At 49.5% G+C, this 15,837-nt stretch overlaps 1 protein-coding gene and 1 long non-coding RNA gene across 4 annotated transcripts in view; one reads left to right on the top strand and one right to left on the bottom strand.

Moving 5' to 3' along the window:
• LOC123620547 (leucine-rich repeat-containing protein 37A3-like) overlaps nucleotides 1-5,726 on the top strand; it is a 54,059-nt gene extending 48,333 nt beyond the window's left edge. For all 3 annotated transcript variants that reach the window (XM_045525876.1, XM_045525877.1, XM_045525878.1), the window contains 3 exons: nucleotides 3,946-3,998; nucleotides 5,346-5,486; nucleotides 5,593-5,726. In XM_045525876.1, coding sequence (XP_045381832.1) covers nucleotides 3,946-3,998; nucleotides 5,346-5,486; nucleotides 5,593-5,671 — 273 coding nt within the window. In that variant the 3' untranslated portion in view covers nucleotides 5,672-5,726. The remainder of the gene's footprint in view (nucleotides 1-3,945; nucleotides 3,999-5,345; nucleotides 5,487-5,592) is intronic.
• Nucleotides 5,727-8,218: 2,492 nt separating this feature from the next.
• LOC123620552 lies at nucleotides 8,219-8,854 on the bottom strand. The gene is made up of 3 exons (XR_006728899.1): nucleotides 8,844-8,854; nucleotides 8,593-8,749; nucleotides 8,219-8,241 (listed from the first exon to the last, which is right to left on the bottom strand). It is a non-coding gene; the product is annotated as an uncharacterized LOC123620552 (long non-coding RNA).
• Between the last annotated feature and the right edge of the window lie 6,983 nt (nucleotides 8,855-15,837).

The raw sequence follows: 15,837 nt of genomic DNA, 5'->3' as shown, positions 1-15,837 counted from the left end.
AGACGGCTATCCGAGACAGAATCCCCTGGGTCAGCACATGCAGCAGAGCAGAGCCGCAAGGACCAGTGGCTCCCTGGTCCACGAGGCAGGAGCAGAACCTGGCGGAATGTACGGGTTGACTGGCCCTTGTCTGGATGCTCAGGACCAGAAGTGTTTCAGATATCAGATTTTTCAAATTTTGAAATATTTCCATTATACTTACCAGCTGAGCATCCCTAATCTGAAAATCTGAAATCCAAAATGCTCCAGTGAGCATTTCCTGGGAGTGCCATGTTGGTGCTCAAACATTTCAGACGTTGGAGTATTTTGGATTTCAGATTTTCAGATTAGGGATACTCAACCTGTATTAACTTATCTAAAGAAAAACATATCTATCTGCAGGAGGCTGGTCAGTAGTAAAAACTTAGAAAAGGTGAGGAAGAGACCAGCGTGGGCAGCGTCCATCCAACCATCGCACAAGAGCACACTGGGCCTCAGGCGGCAGACGTGGGGTCAGGCCCACTGCTGAGACTGTGCCTAGGGGGAGATGGCCGCATCCTGGCAGGCACCTCAGCCCTTTCCATTAAACTCTGGATTCGGCTGATTCCTTTTGTTCTAATTCTGTTTTCCCTAAGTCGCTTTCTGGTTGTACTTGAGCGTGCCGCGGAGGCCTCCCTCCACAGAGGTTTTGTCTAAGGAGCAGATGTATTTCTCATTGACAAGGCATGATCTGGCATTCTGATTGTTGGTCAGTCTTGTGATCTTGGTATGGTGACACTGCTCCAAGAGGAAGAAGTGAATTGAGGACAGAGTCTGATTTCGGAGCCCAGGAAGCAGAGACCAGCATGGGGTCAGTTTGTCAAGGCCTCAGGAAGACGGTCCCTGGCCATTACCCAGACAGTACCCTCTGCATCATCTCCAGGTGGCATCTGGCCTTTTGCTTTTTTTTTTTTTTTTGAAATTCCTATAAACTCCTCTATTGCTTTTAGTTTCTATGTACAGTTTAACCTTATATTTGTATTTATATCTTTTCATTATTTCCTCTCCCCACTTAGATGATAAGTTTTTTGAGGATAAGGTAGCATGTGGTGTTTTACCTTTAGTAGACGAAGGCATTTCCAGGAAGAGGGATGTGGCATTTTGTTAATTCCACAATGAGGAATAACGCAACCTAATATTTATTTGAATTAGCATACAGAGTCTGGCAACAGACAATCCATGTGTTCCTAAGGCTCTTGAAATGTCACCTTTTCATATTCCAAGCAGTGAAAGAAAATGAATAAATGGAAATGGAGCAGCTCTGCCTAGATCTTTGGGTGACACGTAATGGCAGATCCCTATCTCTCACCTTAAGCATATATCAGTGTATGTAAAAAAAGAAAAGTATTAGAAAGAAAATAGAAGCAATATTCTTATAATGATGTGATGGAAAAGAGCTTTCTACGCCTGATAGCACAGGCAGAAACCTTTGGTGGATTTGACCACCTTGTCTGTGAGACCATTGGCAAACTTAGCCCTGGGGGAGGCCAAGCATGGGCTGGAGAGTTTTCCGTATACTGTCTGGTTTAATCCTCACAACGCTCCTGTGAGGAAGAGACCATCATCTCTCTTGTACAGATGAAGGAGATCACCTTAAAGCCCCAGTAGCAAAGCCAAACACAGAGCCTAGATCCCGCTCACTGCAAAGCCTGCATTCTTCATTACCGTTCCGCCTCCTTAAAGACAAAAACACCGGGAAGTATTTGAAACATTGAAATACAATGAAAACCTTTGAAAGCATTGATATATTTAATATAAAAAGAGTGTTATAAATCAACAAGCCCAACAATCCAGTGGAAAAGGGAACAAAGGCTAAGATGAGCAGGTGTGATTGTAGTCTGAGCCATCCCATCAGCGGCCCGCACCTCACGGCTTACCTGGTGTGGGGGTTGGGAAAGAGGCCATCCCTGATATTTTCCTCTAGTACTTTCATGACATTGTATTATTTAAATTTTTTAACACATATGGAATTTGTTCTATTATTTGTTTTTTAGTATGGTTGAGGTACAGGATCTTTTATTGTCTTACATGAATACCCAATTGTTTTAAAATAATTTTTGTTGAATGATTCATTCTTTCTTCACTGACCTAAAATACCATCTATATCTGAAATCTGTTCTCTTCCATTGATCTAGTTGTCTTTCTATACCAGTACGAGCATCATACCACTTAATTCCAGTTGCTTTGTGACATATTTTGAGTTAAATATTTGGCAGATCAACCTCCTTCTCTTTGGTCTTATTTTTTTCATACATGTCATAGCTATTCTTGCATATTTTCTCTACCAGACATCAGCTAGCCAGTTTTTGTAAAAAACTACCATGGGATTGGAAGAGGATCACATTAAATTTGTAGACTAATTTGAGAATTGACATCTTTATATCATTCTAGGAACATGGTATCTCATGGTGTGTATTCATTTCTTCCTAATGTCCTTCGGAAGAGTTTTCATGTTTGCATCACATAGACCTTACATCTCCTGTTAGGTAAAAGATCTTTGTATCTTTGTTCCTAAATACTTTATACATTTCTATTGTGTTTGTAAGTGGAATCTTTCTTCCATTTTCTAATTAGTTATTGGTGGTACACAGGAAAGCTATTGAGGTTTGTGTGCTGATCTCTTGATTTTGTATATAACCACCTTACTGAATTTTCATATACTTCCAATAAAAAGTTGATTCTCTTGGGCATTTTAGCTTGTCTATCATTTCATATGCAAATAGTGATACTTTTGTTTCTTCCTTTCCAATGCTTACAACCCATTTATTTTTCTTATTGCATTGATCATGACCTCCTCAACAATGATGAATAATAGCAATAATGACAGGCGTCCTACTCTTGTTCTTGACTTTAAAACAATGCTGTTGTATAGGTTTGTGATAGATACTTTGATCAAGTTAAGGATGTTTCTTTTTTTTCCTAATTTTAAGAGTTTTTATCAGGAATTATTCGTTATCTAAGACAGTCAATAAAATGTATTAAGTGCCAGCTGCATACAAGACCCCAAGCTAGGTACAGTTGGCCCTCTGCATTATTGGGTTCCACATCTGCAGACTCAACCAACCAGTGAATCCAAATATTTGAATGAATAAAATAAAATAAAAAATAGAGTGTAATAACATAGCATTTACATTGTATTAGATATTATAAGCAACCTAGAGGTGATTTAAAGTATATAGGATGATGTACATAGGTTATGTATACACACTATACCATTTTATATAGGGACTTGAGGGTCCTTGGATTTTGGTATTGGATGGGGGTGGGGGGAATCTTGGAACCAGTACCCTGAAGATACCAAGGAAAGAGTCAAAGAATAATTAAACAAGATAGAATTCCTATCTTCAGGCCAGGCACAGTGGCGCTTCATGCCTGTAATCCTAGCACTCTGGAAGGGTCAGGCAGGAGGACTGCTTGAGGTCAGGAGTTCAAGACTAGCCTGAGCAAGTGCGAGACCCTATCTCTACTAAAAATAGAAAAATTAGCCAGGTGTCGTGGCACGCACCTCTAGTCCGAGCAACTTTGAGAGGCTGAGGCAAGAGGATCACTGGAGCCTGGGAGTTTGAAGTTGCAGTGAGCTATGATCATGCCACTGTACTCTAGCCAGGGTGACAGAGCAAGATTCTGTCTCGAAAAACAAAAAGAATTCCTGTCTTCAAAGAAGTTATCTCTTAGCCTCACCTGTAGTCCCAGCTACTCAGGAGGCTCAGGCAGAAGGATCACTTGAGCCCAAGAGTTTGAGGTTACAGTAAGTTATGATGATGCCACTGTACTCTAGCCAGGGCAACAGAGTGAGACCCTTCTCTATTGAAAAATAAATAAAAAGTAGTTACCCCACTGGGTAGATAAGACTTAAAAGTAATGAACAAAGATTCGGAGATAGTGGCCATTATGATGGATAATCATGATTGTTTTCTTCCAAAACAGATTTATGTTCACAGGGGAGGAACACAGGGAGAACTGGAAGGATCCTCGAGGAGGTAAATATTGGTCTGCCGATTTTTAAATTAGAATTTTAGAACTAGAGGAGAACTTAGAACTCATCTATTTCAGTCCCCTCATTTTACAGGGAGGAAACTGCCAGAGGCAGGACGAATACTTACTTACCCTAGCGCTTTGCCTTGTTCCAGCAAAGTTAGCTCCCCAGGAAAGCTGAGTTGGATAGGACTGGCAAGGACGCACCTACTGTCACCAGTGCTCCAAGGGAAGGTGGGGGAGTTGTGGTTGTGTCTGTCCCTGCTGGTGGTGGGCATCAGGCCAGGCCGGAGGCCTTTTCATAGGCTCTGGGGAAGAGATAGGGAAGGCCACATGATACGGGGGCAAGGGAGCTAGTCTCCTTCAAGGCTGATGGAAGGTAGAAGATATGAATCCTGCCTCTAGAGTGGCAGGATAACCTACCTTCTCATCCTACTGGTTTTTGGGACCCCACTCTCTATTCCTTTTATCTCAACCTCATAGAATTTTAACTAGGAGAGACCTTAGGCAGTAGTTTGTCTCTTCCTTTTATAAGAAGGAAGTAGAGACACAGAAAGGGAAATTATCTTGCCCCGTGGTCACACTGCTAGTGAGTATCAGAAAGAGAATGGTCCCTTTCCAGCCGGGGGCTTCTCCATTGATTATACTCTACTTGGGCTGTGAGCTGCATTTTATATCACAAACAATACACATATGCTGTGTAGACATAAGTAATTTCTAAAACAATGCACTCTGATTTGTTTCCATTCTGTTCATATTCAAAAAGAATATTTTGTCCTTTAAACTGATTTCACAGCTCACTCCCCAGTGACAGCCTGCAGTATGAAAATCTGTAAGACAGATAACTTTGCTGGCTAGACCCAGGCATTTTCTTGATGTGACTCAACTTATAGGATAAAGCTTCTAGGAAAATAGAAGCACTTTATCCCTCACTCCCCAGCAAATGCTGCATGTGGGACTAAGTTGGAAAGGGACTGATGTAACATGCTTCTGGATAGAGTAAAACACTTCTGCCCTGTATGGTTGTGTGGTTTGTTCACTGCACAAGAGCACGTGGCCAAGGGGGTAAGTGGGGCTGATAATCCTGCCTGCACTCCATGCCAAGCCATGCACAAAGGTCTCCGCAGTGACATTGTGGGGCCCTCTTGGACAGACATGGAGAGCTTCTGGAATCCAGCACACATGGAATTATTTTCAGGATCCAAGGTCTGTAGTGATGTTGCTCACTGTGATTATGGACCAAGGTATGCATTTAGTCCTAATAAGACCGGAGATGTACATCGTGAGAGACCTAGAACATGGCAGGAATCACTAATTGTCTTGTGTGTGTGTGTGTGTGTGTTTCCCCCAAGGCGCTATTTCTGCGGATGGCAACCACTTTGGCTTAGGGATATGTACAGACCTCTCAATGCCACACGCCAGAAAAATATGGCAGAGAAGCTACACGACAAGGAGTCTTCTGATGAGGAGGAGATTTTCCACAAGAATGCAGGGTAAATGGCTGGGGACAATTTAGAATCCTATCTAAAATGAGGGATAATGAAAAGTTTAATTGCTCCTTTCAAGAGTGAAAGCCTTGGCATTGTCTTCCTATCCCAGGGAGCTCACGGAAGTTGTGGTGACCACACCGGTGGAGTCAGCTGAAGCACCGGAGGAGGAGGAGGAGGAGGAAGCATAGTGCCCCAGCCTGCCTCAGGCAGCCTGTCAATAAATTCTCTAACACTGGCTTCTCAGCATCGCTTGTAAGAGACTTATTTTTCTCGTACTAAACTGTATCCATTGCCAATTCCACCCATATGGTAAGAAATCAAAATGTAACTAGTTAAATATTTATCTACACCTCACAAGAGCCACAGGAAAGAAAAACAGGACTGAGGTCCAAATCCCTGGTGCTGGCCAACACTCCCCCAAGGGCGGTGAGGGCAGAGGACTCCCAGGGGCTCCCCCGCCTCATTGCCCAGTCTGATCAGCCTCTGGGAACCTGAAAACATATCATCCTCAAATACAGTTGTTCTGGGGCTCTCTCCCCTGGTTCATCAAGAACCAGTCATTTATGACATACTTGACCTCCTGCCCACAGGGGGTCGTCCACCTTCTGGCCCCTCTCATAGGGTCAGTGGGGTTGCCAAAAGGTTTGGATGGCTGAGCCTCCCTGCACTGTGGGGCCGAGTCCTGTCTTTCTTCCCAGGCCCTCAATCTCCTGTGTGAATGTGTGTCTTGTCTTGGTAGGGTGTTCTCCACCCTTTAAAGCTGGAAAATTCACATTGGGTTATTGGTTTGTGTTTTCCTTTTAAAAATCCCAATCCTTGAATAGCTAGTGGGGAGGAGCTGGGGGGTAAGGTAAAGAAGAACGTGTGGGAGCAGTAATTTCCCAAGACAGCCCTCCTGCAGCCTTTCTCGCAGAAAACGCGTTCGTTGGAGGGGCTGCTTCTCCACTCACACGTTCTGCCCTGGCCACTCCTGACCCTCCCGCACCCCCAGCACCGCCCAGCACCAAATCCACCCACTTCCTGCCTCACCCAATGCAGATCCATGGCTGCCTTGTTCCAAGTGGTAACTCAAGTGCAACTCTGCAGAAGATGCAAGGGTTCCTCTGCTCCATCTTTAAAAAGTCATTAATAAATCACATTTAGCAAGTCGGTGAGAGTTAAGCACATTAGTGTGTAAAAGAAAATCTGAATGAACAAGAATCGACACTCTACCTAACTGAATGAATGCTGGCAGTTCAATAAGAGACGAAGAGCTGTGCACATCACGGAAGAACAGCACAGCAAGCCCCAGCGGCCCCAGCCGTTCGGCTGGGGAGCAGCCCCGCATGTATGCTGGTGAGGGGTCTGGCAAAGTGAACGGCCCTCAGTTCCCCACCTGGCCGATCCATTCACCAGTGCTGGGCAAGACACACACCTGTTGTCTTGATGCCTGCCCCAGTGACCTCCCAAAGTTCCTCACTAAGAATGAAAAACGAGTGTCTTTCTCTGTGTGTTGACTTCAGTGAGCCATCAAACATTTACTGAAGGCCAGGCGAGGTGGCTCACGCCTCTAATCCCAGCTCTTTGAGACACTGAGGCAGGAGGATCTCTTGAGCCCATGAGTTTGAGGTTGGAGTGAGCTATGATGATACCACTGCACTCTAGCCCATGTGACAGAGCGAGACCCTATCTCAGCAGAAAACACTTACTGAGTTTAAAGCAGAAGACTGAATAGCAATAATCATAGGAAGCAGCAGTGGCAGCAGCCACCATTTACAATTTGCTTACTTGGTGCTAAGCCCTAGGCTGGACATTTTACAGCCTTATAGCATTTAGCCCAACAATCCATGGGACCATCATCATTTTACAGATAAAGAAATGGCTCTAAGAACGTAGGCCACACATCCAAGACTATGAGTAAGGGTTTGAACCCAGGACTGTTAGACTCCCAAGCCTCCTAACCATTAGGCTTCCCTGCTGTAGGGTATAGGGCAGGGGCCTGTAGGGTGTAGGGCAGGGGCCTGGCCCGGTGGGCTTGGGCCTGTTGGGCCTGTGAGGATATCCGCCCCCCACGGAAGGTGCCCTAGGAGGCAGCAGGGGTGAGGCCCTGGTTGGAGGGGCCTCCCCCACCTGCGGGATTGTTAGCATTAGAGCTGGCCCCTCCCCGTGACCGTGACCCTGACTGAGAAGCTGCTAATGCTTTCAGAGGAATTGACTCTTACCCAACAGTGGAACGCTGAGGTGAACCTCAGTAGTGCCGACACTATTTTAAAATGTTATTTTATGCAATAAACTGTTGCTAGTCAGTGGGGCCCTGGCCCTGAGTAGTGCTTTGTATTGAAGGAATTGCTGCCGTGTTGTGTGATTTTTGAATGATTTTGCAGTAAGGACTTGGTCTTTGTACTCACTGGCCTGGCTTCTGAATCCTTGCACTGCTTGCGCTTGCAGGAGGCCACCAGCCACCCATTAGCATATGATAGGGCCCCTCACTCTCTTGTGAAGGGCCTGGGGGGGTCGGTGGCAAACACTTGCGGGCAGGGGGCTCGTGTGTCAGGAGTGGGCAGCGAGGGGAGAGTAAGTAAGCAACAGTGTCAGTGTGTATGCCACCTGCCACCTTTGCCACACCCAGCAGTCAGGGTCCCCCGTTGGGTAGGATTTCAGGGACTTTGGGGAGGTTTACTCACAGACACTCATATGGAAGCTGATTCCACCACGACGGCTGCTTTTCCTGGGCCTCACATGTCCAAGCACAGACCCTTGACACCAAATCATGTGAAACCTCAGGGATACAGGAGAGAGAAGGGGCTTAGGAGGGCTGGGCTATTTGAGCAGGGCCCCGGATTCAGGCCTCATGGTTTTCGGGTTCCGCGTGGCCTATGCTTGGCTGTTGGCCTCCCTCAGAAGTTCCAGGAGACGCCCAGGGGTCCCTCCAGGGGAGGCCACCACTGTCCATTGTAAGAACAGAAGGAAACAGACTAAGGGACAGGCAATCGGGTTGCAGGGAAATGGGACGTTAAAAGACAACATTCAGGTCCACAGTTTCCTGTCCTTGAAGAACCCTTTCAGCCCACCGGGGGAAGGGGGGACCCTCTGCCCTTGTGGGAGCCCCAGCTTCCCCCAAGGGCCTTACCTCCTCGGGGCCAGTAGATGGCAGGTCCAGAGAGGAGAAAAGGAACTGGGGTTGAGGGCCGGGGCACCTGACGTGGTGCTGCCCCACTGTGGGCTCAGCCCCTCCACCCCCTGCAAGGTGCTTCTGAGGACACTTGTTTCCCCTTCTCCCCTTCTGCCTAAAGGGAGATGGGAGGTTTAGCCGTCCCAACGCCAAAGAGCTCATCTCATCATAAAAGTAGCAATAGTAACTAATACATCGTGTGCACTTACCATGTGTTAGGCACTGTGCTTAGCGCATGTCATTTAATCTTCCCAACAGTCCTACGAAGTAGGTGCTCCCACCCCCAGTCTGTAGGAAGCAAACCGAGACGCAGAAATCAGGCCATCCCGCCACCGCCCCGTCGCCGCCCGCGCCGCTCCCGGGCCCCGCAGCTCCAGAGCCTCTCGCCCAGGACTAGGGGTTCATGAGCGGGTTCGTGAGCGCGTCGGCGTCTACTGCCCCCGCCAAGCCCGGGGCCGTGCCAGCGCCCTGCGCGGCCCCGCGCAGCAACCTGGCGCCCGGCCTGCCCGCCCGCCCGTATATGCGGCCCTCGGCGCCCGCGCGGCCAGCGCAGTCCCTGGACGACCTGGCACGCGCCACCGCCGTGCCTCCTGCCGGCCTCCTCGGGAGCGCAGGGCGCTTCAAGGCCTGCAGCGTGGCGGGCTCCTGGCTGTGCCCGCGGCCCCTGGCGCGCAGCGACTCGGAAAATGTCTACGAGGCCATCCTGGACGTGCGCGGCCCGCAGCGGGAGGAGAGCCCCGAGCAGGTACGCAGCCGGGCGCGGGGAGGCGGGCGGGTGGCCGTGCCTGCACGGAGCCGGGGTGCGAGGGGACCTGCTCGGCTTAGCGTCCCGCTGGACGCCCGGCCCTGTGTCCACCGACTTCGGACGAGCTCACTTTCCCCGAACCCAAAACGAGAGTGGTACAGGCTCACAATCCTTTCCCTGCAATTCCCAAGGGCCAAAGCTCCCTGGGAGCCCAAAGGTTTTTTGTAACTCACCCCGTGACAAAATTTCACATGAACCGATATGAGGATGTTGATGGTCTTTATTTATCCCACTTAGTGTGAATATTTATGTTTTGCTGCAGAAATGCAAATAAGCTCGATGGCAGGGTGCTAAGCTCGATGGCAGGGTGCAGCCCAAGCCCTGCCGGGAGGTTATGTGACCTCTGGCAGGTGTGTGCTGTCCTAGTCTCTAAAATCCCAGGCGATCTGTATTCCGAAACGCACCTGGACGCGGGATACGGGCCTGTGGACCTGCACTGGCTCCACCTGCCTCGCCTTTGTCCCCGGAGCTTGGGGGTTCAGACTAGATGGATGTGAAAGTCCGGCGTCCCTTTCCCTTTTGGGCTGTTTCCAACATTTCAGTTTTTTTTTTTTTTTTTTTTTTTTTGAAAAAACTAAAACCAAAAACCTCTAGATGAGTTAGTTTCAGAAAGAAGTCCAGTTATGGTAAGGGGGGGATTTCTTTCCTCTTCCGAGTTCAGTGGTGTTAATTTGGGAAATCGAAAATAGAGGACGTTTTAAAAACACTCTTACATCCTCAGAATCCTCGCGGCGGCCCTGACATCTCGAACTTTAGCAACTTTTCAGGGAGGGGCGGCCTGAGAGCAAAACAAGCTGCGCAGAAACCGCGGATCCTGCGCCAGGCGCGTGATCACCTACGGGCGCTTCACTTCCTCTCTCGGGGTCTCGGTTTGTTCTTCAGCCCAAAGGGAGGGGCAGAGGCTCGGATTGGACTCTGCTGGGTGCCCTGCCAGCTGCCGATGAGCCACCTACCTCCCCCAGGCCTAGTGTCCTCGGGTGTAAGCACTGTACCTAACGATCAGGGTTGCTGCGAGCCTTAAACGGCGCGGGCCGTGGAAGAGCTGGGCAGTGGCGGGCGGTCCCCTCAGACCGCCTGGGGTCCCCCTGGGTGCGCTTGCGTTCGGGTCTGCTCCGCCTTCGCGGGGGTTTCTTCGGGGGCAGCCCTTCCCCTGGTGGCCAGGGCGGAGAACAGCACCCGGCGGACGCGGACGCAGGCGGGTCCCTGTGCCCCGTGGCTCTGCCAGCGGGCAGGTAGCTTCTCTGGGGTGGGTGGCCGGATGCCAGCGCTCCTTTCCCCAGCGCCCCTTCGCTTCTGGGCAGGCTCCCGGTGGCGCACTCCCAGGCACATTCTCTGTCCTGGCGACGGTGGGAGTGTGCTGTGCCCTGGAGGTGGGGGAATGGCCTTGCCCTCGGACAGCATGCACAGAGAGTGTGTGCTGAGGAGGGGCGAGGAGGCGGCCCTTGACCATGAACCAGGGCTCTGTAAGTCTGCCCCAGGGCCAGCCCGCAAGAGCCCAGACCAAGGAGGAAGGAGGTCCCCCAGGTCCTGGCGTCTCGGGTTGCTGAAGGCAGAGGCGCGAAGGTGACCATGAGAATGGCGTGTAGACGACCGGCCAGAGCGGACATAGGGCCGAGGGTGGAGCCTTCCCCAAGTTTAACTGGATGGGCAAGAGCCAGGAGACCGGGAGGCTGAGGATGGGGAGGAGGGGGCTGCTGAGAGGGGATCCTGGGAGAAAAGATAAGGGAGGGCCCAGAACAGAGAGGCAAGGATGTGAGAAGGGAGGTCGCTGGCGAGGGTGAGGGGGGCCCTTCTGCAGGGCATCAGCTCAGGGCTCCGGGCAGGCTACTCGGCAGGGCCAGGGCAGCCCCAGAAGAGAGGAGCCTCTGCCATGTATGGCATTTTACAGCCTTGTCATTCACCGTTCACTCAAATAGCACATATTGAGCACCTGGTGTGTGCCGGTCACCCTGCTGGACACTGGCGACCCAAAGCGTCATAAGACACAGTCGCAAAGGACCTAACAGTCCTGTGGGCTCTCACTCAAAGGCTTGCACCCAGGGTTAAGCTCCCAGCATCTCGGAAGGCAGGCATAGGTACCCCAATTTGCCCTGAGTACAAACAGAGGTTCAGACAGGTTTAGTGACTGGCCAAAGATCACACAGCCAGGAAGTGACTGTGTCCAGGTCAGTTCTGGGCCATTTCAGTCAGGTGGCCTTCAGGGTTAGCCACCCTGTTACCCTCAGCAAGGACAGTACAAGCCAAAGGCAAACAAGTGCTCACTTTTCTGCACACACCTACGTGCCCAGCCCTGTCCTGGACATGAATTCCAAGCCCTGACCTTGCTATCTGCGGCTGAGGGTGCAGTGGCAGAATCTGCCATCTCAGGAGAGGGCGGGAGCAAAGGCTTCTGAGGAGGGAGAGGTGGGGGAGGGCAGGGGAGCTGCGTGGGCACCTCTCCCCCAAGGTGGCCGCTCAGGGAGCCGGGGAAGCCCGGCTAAAGCCTCCGAGGCCCCTCCCCCGAGGCCGCAGTCCTGATTTCTGGGTGCGGTCACCATCCCGCCCCGGAGGTGAGAGAGCGCCCTGGCTGTGGCGGGGACCCCGCCCCTGCTGGCGGACGTTGGCCGCTGGGAGGAGGAGTCACAGCCCAGCTGCCGCCGCTTCTTACATCAACGGCCCGGGCGGCGCCGCACCTGAGCGGGCGTCCTGCACGGGAAGGAGCCCGGGGCCCTCCTCTCCCTCCTCTCCCTCCTCCAGGAACCGTGAGTGACCCCTCGCCTGGGGAAGGGGGCTGCCGCGGTTTCCCGCTCCCTCCCCGCCCCCCAGACTCCCCACCGGGCCCTTCCCTATCCCGGTCCAAACCCCAACACCCCCCGGCGACCCCTCCTCTCTGGATCCCAGACCGGCTCCCACTTCCTGGCGCAAACTCCAAGGGAAGCCCGATGTGGCTGTGACTGAGATACAGCAACTGGCCTCGGGACAGACCCACCTGTCCTCCCTCGGAGCCAGCCAGGGGCCTTTGGCGAGCGATGTGGCTGTGACTGAGATACAGCAACTGGCCTCGGGACAGACCCACCTGTCCTCCCTCGGAGCCAGCCAGGGGCCTTTGGCGAGCGGGGCTGGTGACAGCAGGGGAGCTGCAGCCAAGCTGAGGGTACTCCAGGGAGCCCCTTGTCCCCCTCCTCCAACAGCTGCCCGCCCCCCAGCCAGGGCAGCCCTGGGGTTGCTGGCTGGTTTCCTCACAGCTGGCCTGACGTTCCCTCCCCGTGACTCACCTGCTGGGCCCGGGAGCCCCGCTGCCCAGCCTGTGACCTGGCTTGTGAGAGAGCAGGTTCTTGGGTCCCCCCCCCCCCAGCCCTCATAACTCTGGCCACCCAGAGCTCTCCCCACCTACCCTTCCGTCCCCTGCAGGCCGTGAGGCGGCCCCATGGTCCTCTGGGGATCTCCCCGGAGCCCGGCCCCATTATTCACCTCTCAGCCCCTGGTTCCCTGCAGCCCCAGGCCTCCTGAGCTGGGCCCTTGACGAGCCCACCCGCCTCCTCACCTCCTTCCTGGGCCCCAGCAGTCGGCCTCCGTCTGCGCCTATTTTCTCTGCCCTTCCTAGAGCCCACAGTGTCCAGTGGTGGGAGGGGACGGGCATCAGTACCGACATGCCAGCTGCACGGGTGGTCAGTGCCAGGCCCTGGGGCATGGGAAGAACATGATACGGGTGGCGATGCGCTATGGGGCGGTTATGACATGACGTGGCGCGTCTGCGGGGTGCAGGCTCTTGCTGCCAGAGGAAGCTCTAGGGATGCCTCCTGGAGGAGGAAGGTGTTGCCAGAGGCAAAATCTAAAGGTTTCTACAATTTCCTCCCATGAAGCCCTCTGGACCCGGTGCTTTTTCAGTGGCAGATTTTTTCTCGCTGATAATTATGTCTATTCAATTTTCTACTGGTTCTCTAGTTAATTTTGGTTATTTTATATTTTACTAGGAAAGCATTTGTTTTCTCTAGATTTGTATACATTACATTTTTAAAATTTTTTATTGATTGTGCTCAAGTAGATCGTTTTTTCTAAGTTTTTCATAGACATATTGAAAAAATGTATACTTTCTATTTAAGGGATTGAAGGTCCCATAGGTGTCAAATCAAGTTTATTAAGTTTATTGATTATGTATAATTCAAACTTTCACTTCCTTTGTATCCTTTTTGGTTTTGGTCTCTTATTTTGATACAGTTTTATTAAACCTCTCTCTCAAATTTTCCCTATAAAGTTCTTCTGTTGTTTTTATTAGTTTTTGCTTTTCATATTTAACAATGGGACAATCGGGAGCATGCAGATTTGGCATGTTCTAGCTTTACAAATTGTGCCTTCCTGTCATTACATGTCGTCTCTCTTTATCCTGTTTTAGTGCTTAGTCTGAAATTTTACCCTTCTATTTTTACTATGGCCACTCTTTATTTTACATTATATTACGTTAAAAATAAACTCTTTTATTTTCAACCATTATCATTTTTTAAACTGCATGTCTGGTTAATTTCTTTCCATTTTATAGTAGAGATGGGGCCTTGCTGTTTCTCAGGCTGGTCTCGAACTCCTGACCTCCAGCGATCCTCCCGCCTCCACCTCCGCCTCTCAGAGTGCTAGGATTACAGGCGTGAGCCACCGTGCTGGGTCTAAACTGCATTTCTTGTATACACCATATCACTGCATTTCAACACCCGAGCCGATTCTTTTACTAGGAGAATTCGATCTGTTCGAGTTTCGTTTAATAACTGACAGGCTGTACTCGGTTTTCTATGCTGGCTTATTTTACACGTGTTGGTTTCCTTTGTCTTCCACGGTTACATTTGCCATTGCAATAATGGCTCCGCCTCCTCCCCTGGGGCTCCTGTCAAACACATAGTCAAACACACACTCTGTAGCCTGTGTCTGGATGGGGATCCTCTCCTCTGGACCCCACCGAACCTGTCAGTCTGTAGATTCAAGTCTTTTTTCAGCTCAGGAAAAAATCTATTTCTTGACTATTTTCTCTTTTACTTTTTCTTTCATTTTCGAGTGAGCTGTCCTGCCTGGGTTCCTCCCAGCTCACTTCCTCTCTATGTACTTTTGCTCTGAGGCTCGATCTTCCAGGCCACAGACATGAATCTCAACAGTGATTGTCTTCTCCTTCACTTAGTACAATGATATATTTTAAGTTCGAAAAAACAGGGGTTCTTTTTTTTAACTTTTTGCTTGACTCAAGTCTCCTTAAGAGTTCTTGTGTTTTGTACAAGTTACAATTTCATTTTCCAGCCCCTCTGTCTTGCTAATAGCTTTCAATTTATTTTAACTAGATAATATATTCACAGGTTTTTTAAAAATCAAAGCAATATTAAAAAGTATGTAGTAGAAATCGCACACACCCCTGCTTCCTTGCTCTGTTCTCTGTCAACTCAAAAGTCAGCACTTTCATTCATTGTCTCTTCCTGCAGAGTTTCTGCACACAAACAAGGATGAATGTATGTCTGATTACTTGACTTTCTGTGCTCTTACACAAAGGTAGTATGCCGGACACACCATCCTGCAGTTGTTTACTTCTTGCCTTTCTGATCTAGCAGTGTGTCCTGGAGATTGTGCCCAGAGAGGCTCCCTCTCCTTCCCTGCAGCTGCGTCGCTTCCCCTGCAAGGATGTATCATAACTCATTTAACCAGCCTCCCGCTGATGGACACTGGGCTGTTTCCCAACTTTTGCTATTACAAATGCCACGATGAATGATCTTTTGTACATGTACAGATAAATGTAGGAAAAATCCCAGAAGTAGAATTTCTGGGTCAAAGGGTAAATAATAGGTGTGTGATAGGTATTGCCAAATTGCCGGTCACAAGGTGTCTACCGATTTGCTCTCTCACCAACACAAACGAGACTGTCTGTTTCCCCTCAGTCTTGCTAACAACTTTTGTTTGCTGCCCATCTGAACATAAAATATCTTAAGGTGGTTTGAATTTGCACCCCAGTGACGGTTTCTTTTTGTGTATTTTAGGGCTATTGGTTTTTCTTTTTCTATGAATGGTCTATTTATGTCCTTTGCTCATTTGTGTGTTACGTTATTGGGTTTTTTTAATTGATTTCTAGGAGCTTTTTCTATATTAGGGAAAATAGCCCTTTATCTATTACATGAGTTATAATATCTGCCTCTGCAATGTGTCTTTTGACTTTGCTAATGGTATTGTTTTGTGACACAAGTTTTCTTGAAATATATTTATATAGTCAAATGTATCAATCATTTATTTCATGGCTTTTAGATTTTGAGTCTTTGTTACAAAGTCTGTTATTCATCTACAGTATATAGAAATGTGTTTGTTTTCTTCTTTATTTTTATGGCTTCATTTTTTTAACATTTAAATCTTTAATCCTTTGAGGGTTTTTCTGGGTGGACAGAGTGATATGTGGATCC

The sequence above is a fragment of the Lemur catta genome, chromosome 15, assembly GCF_020740605.2.
Source record: "Lemur catta isolate mLemCat1 chromosome 15, mLemCat1.pri, whole genome shotgun sequence".
NCBI classification, from domain to species: Eukaryota; Metazoa; Chordata; class Mammalia; order Primates; family Lemuridae; genus Lemur; species Lemur catta.
The sequence above is the reverse complement of the archived record's forward strand: the minus strand, read 5'-3'. Positions and strand labels throughout refer to the sequence as shown.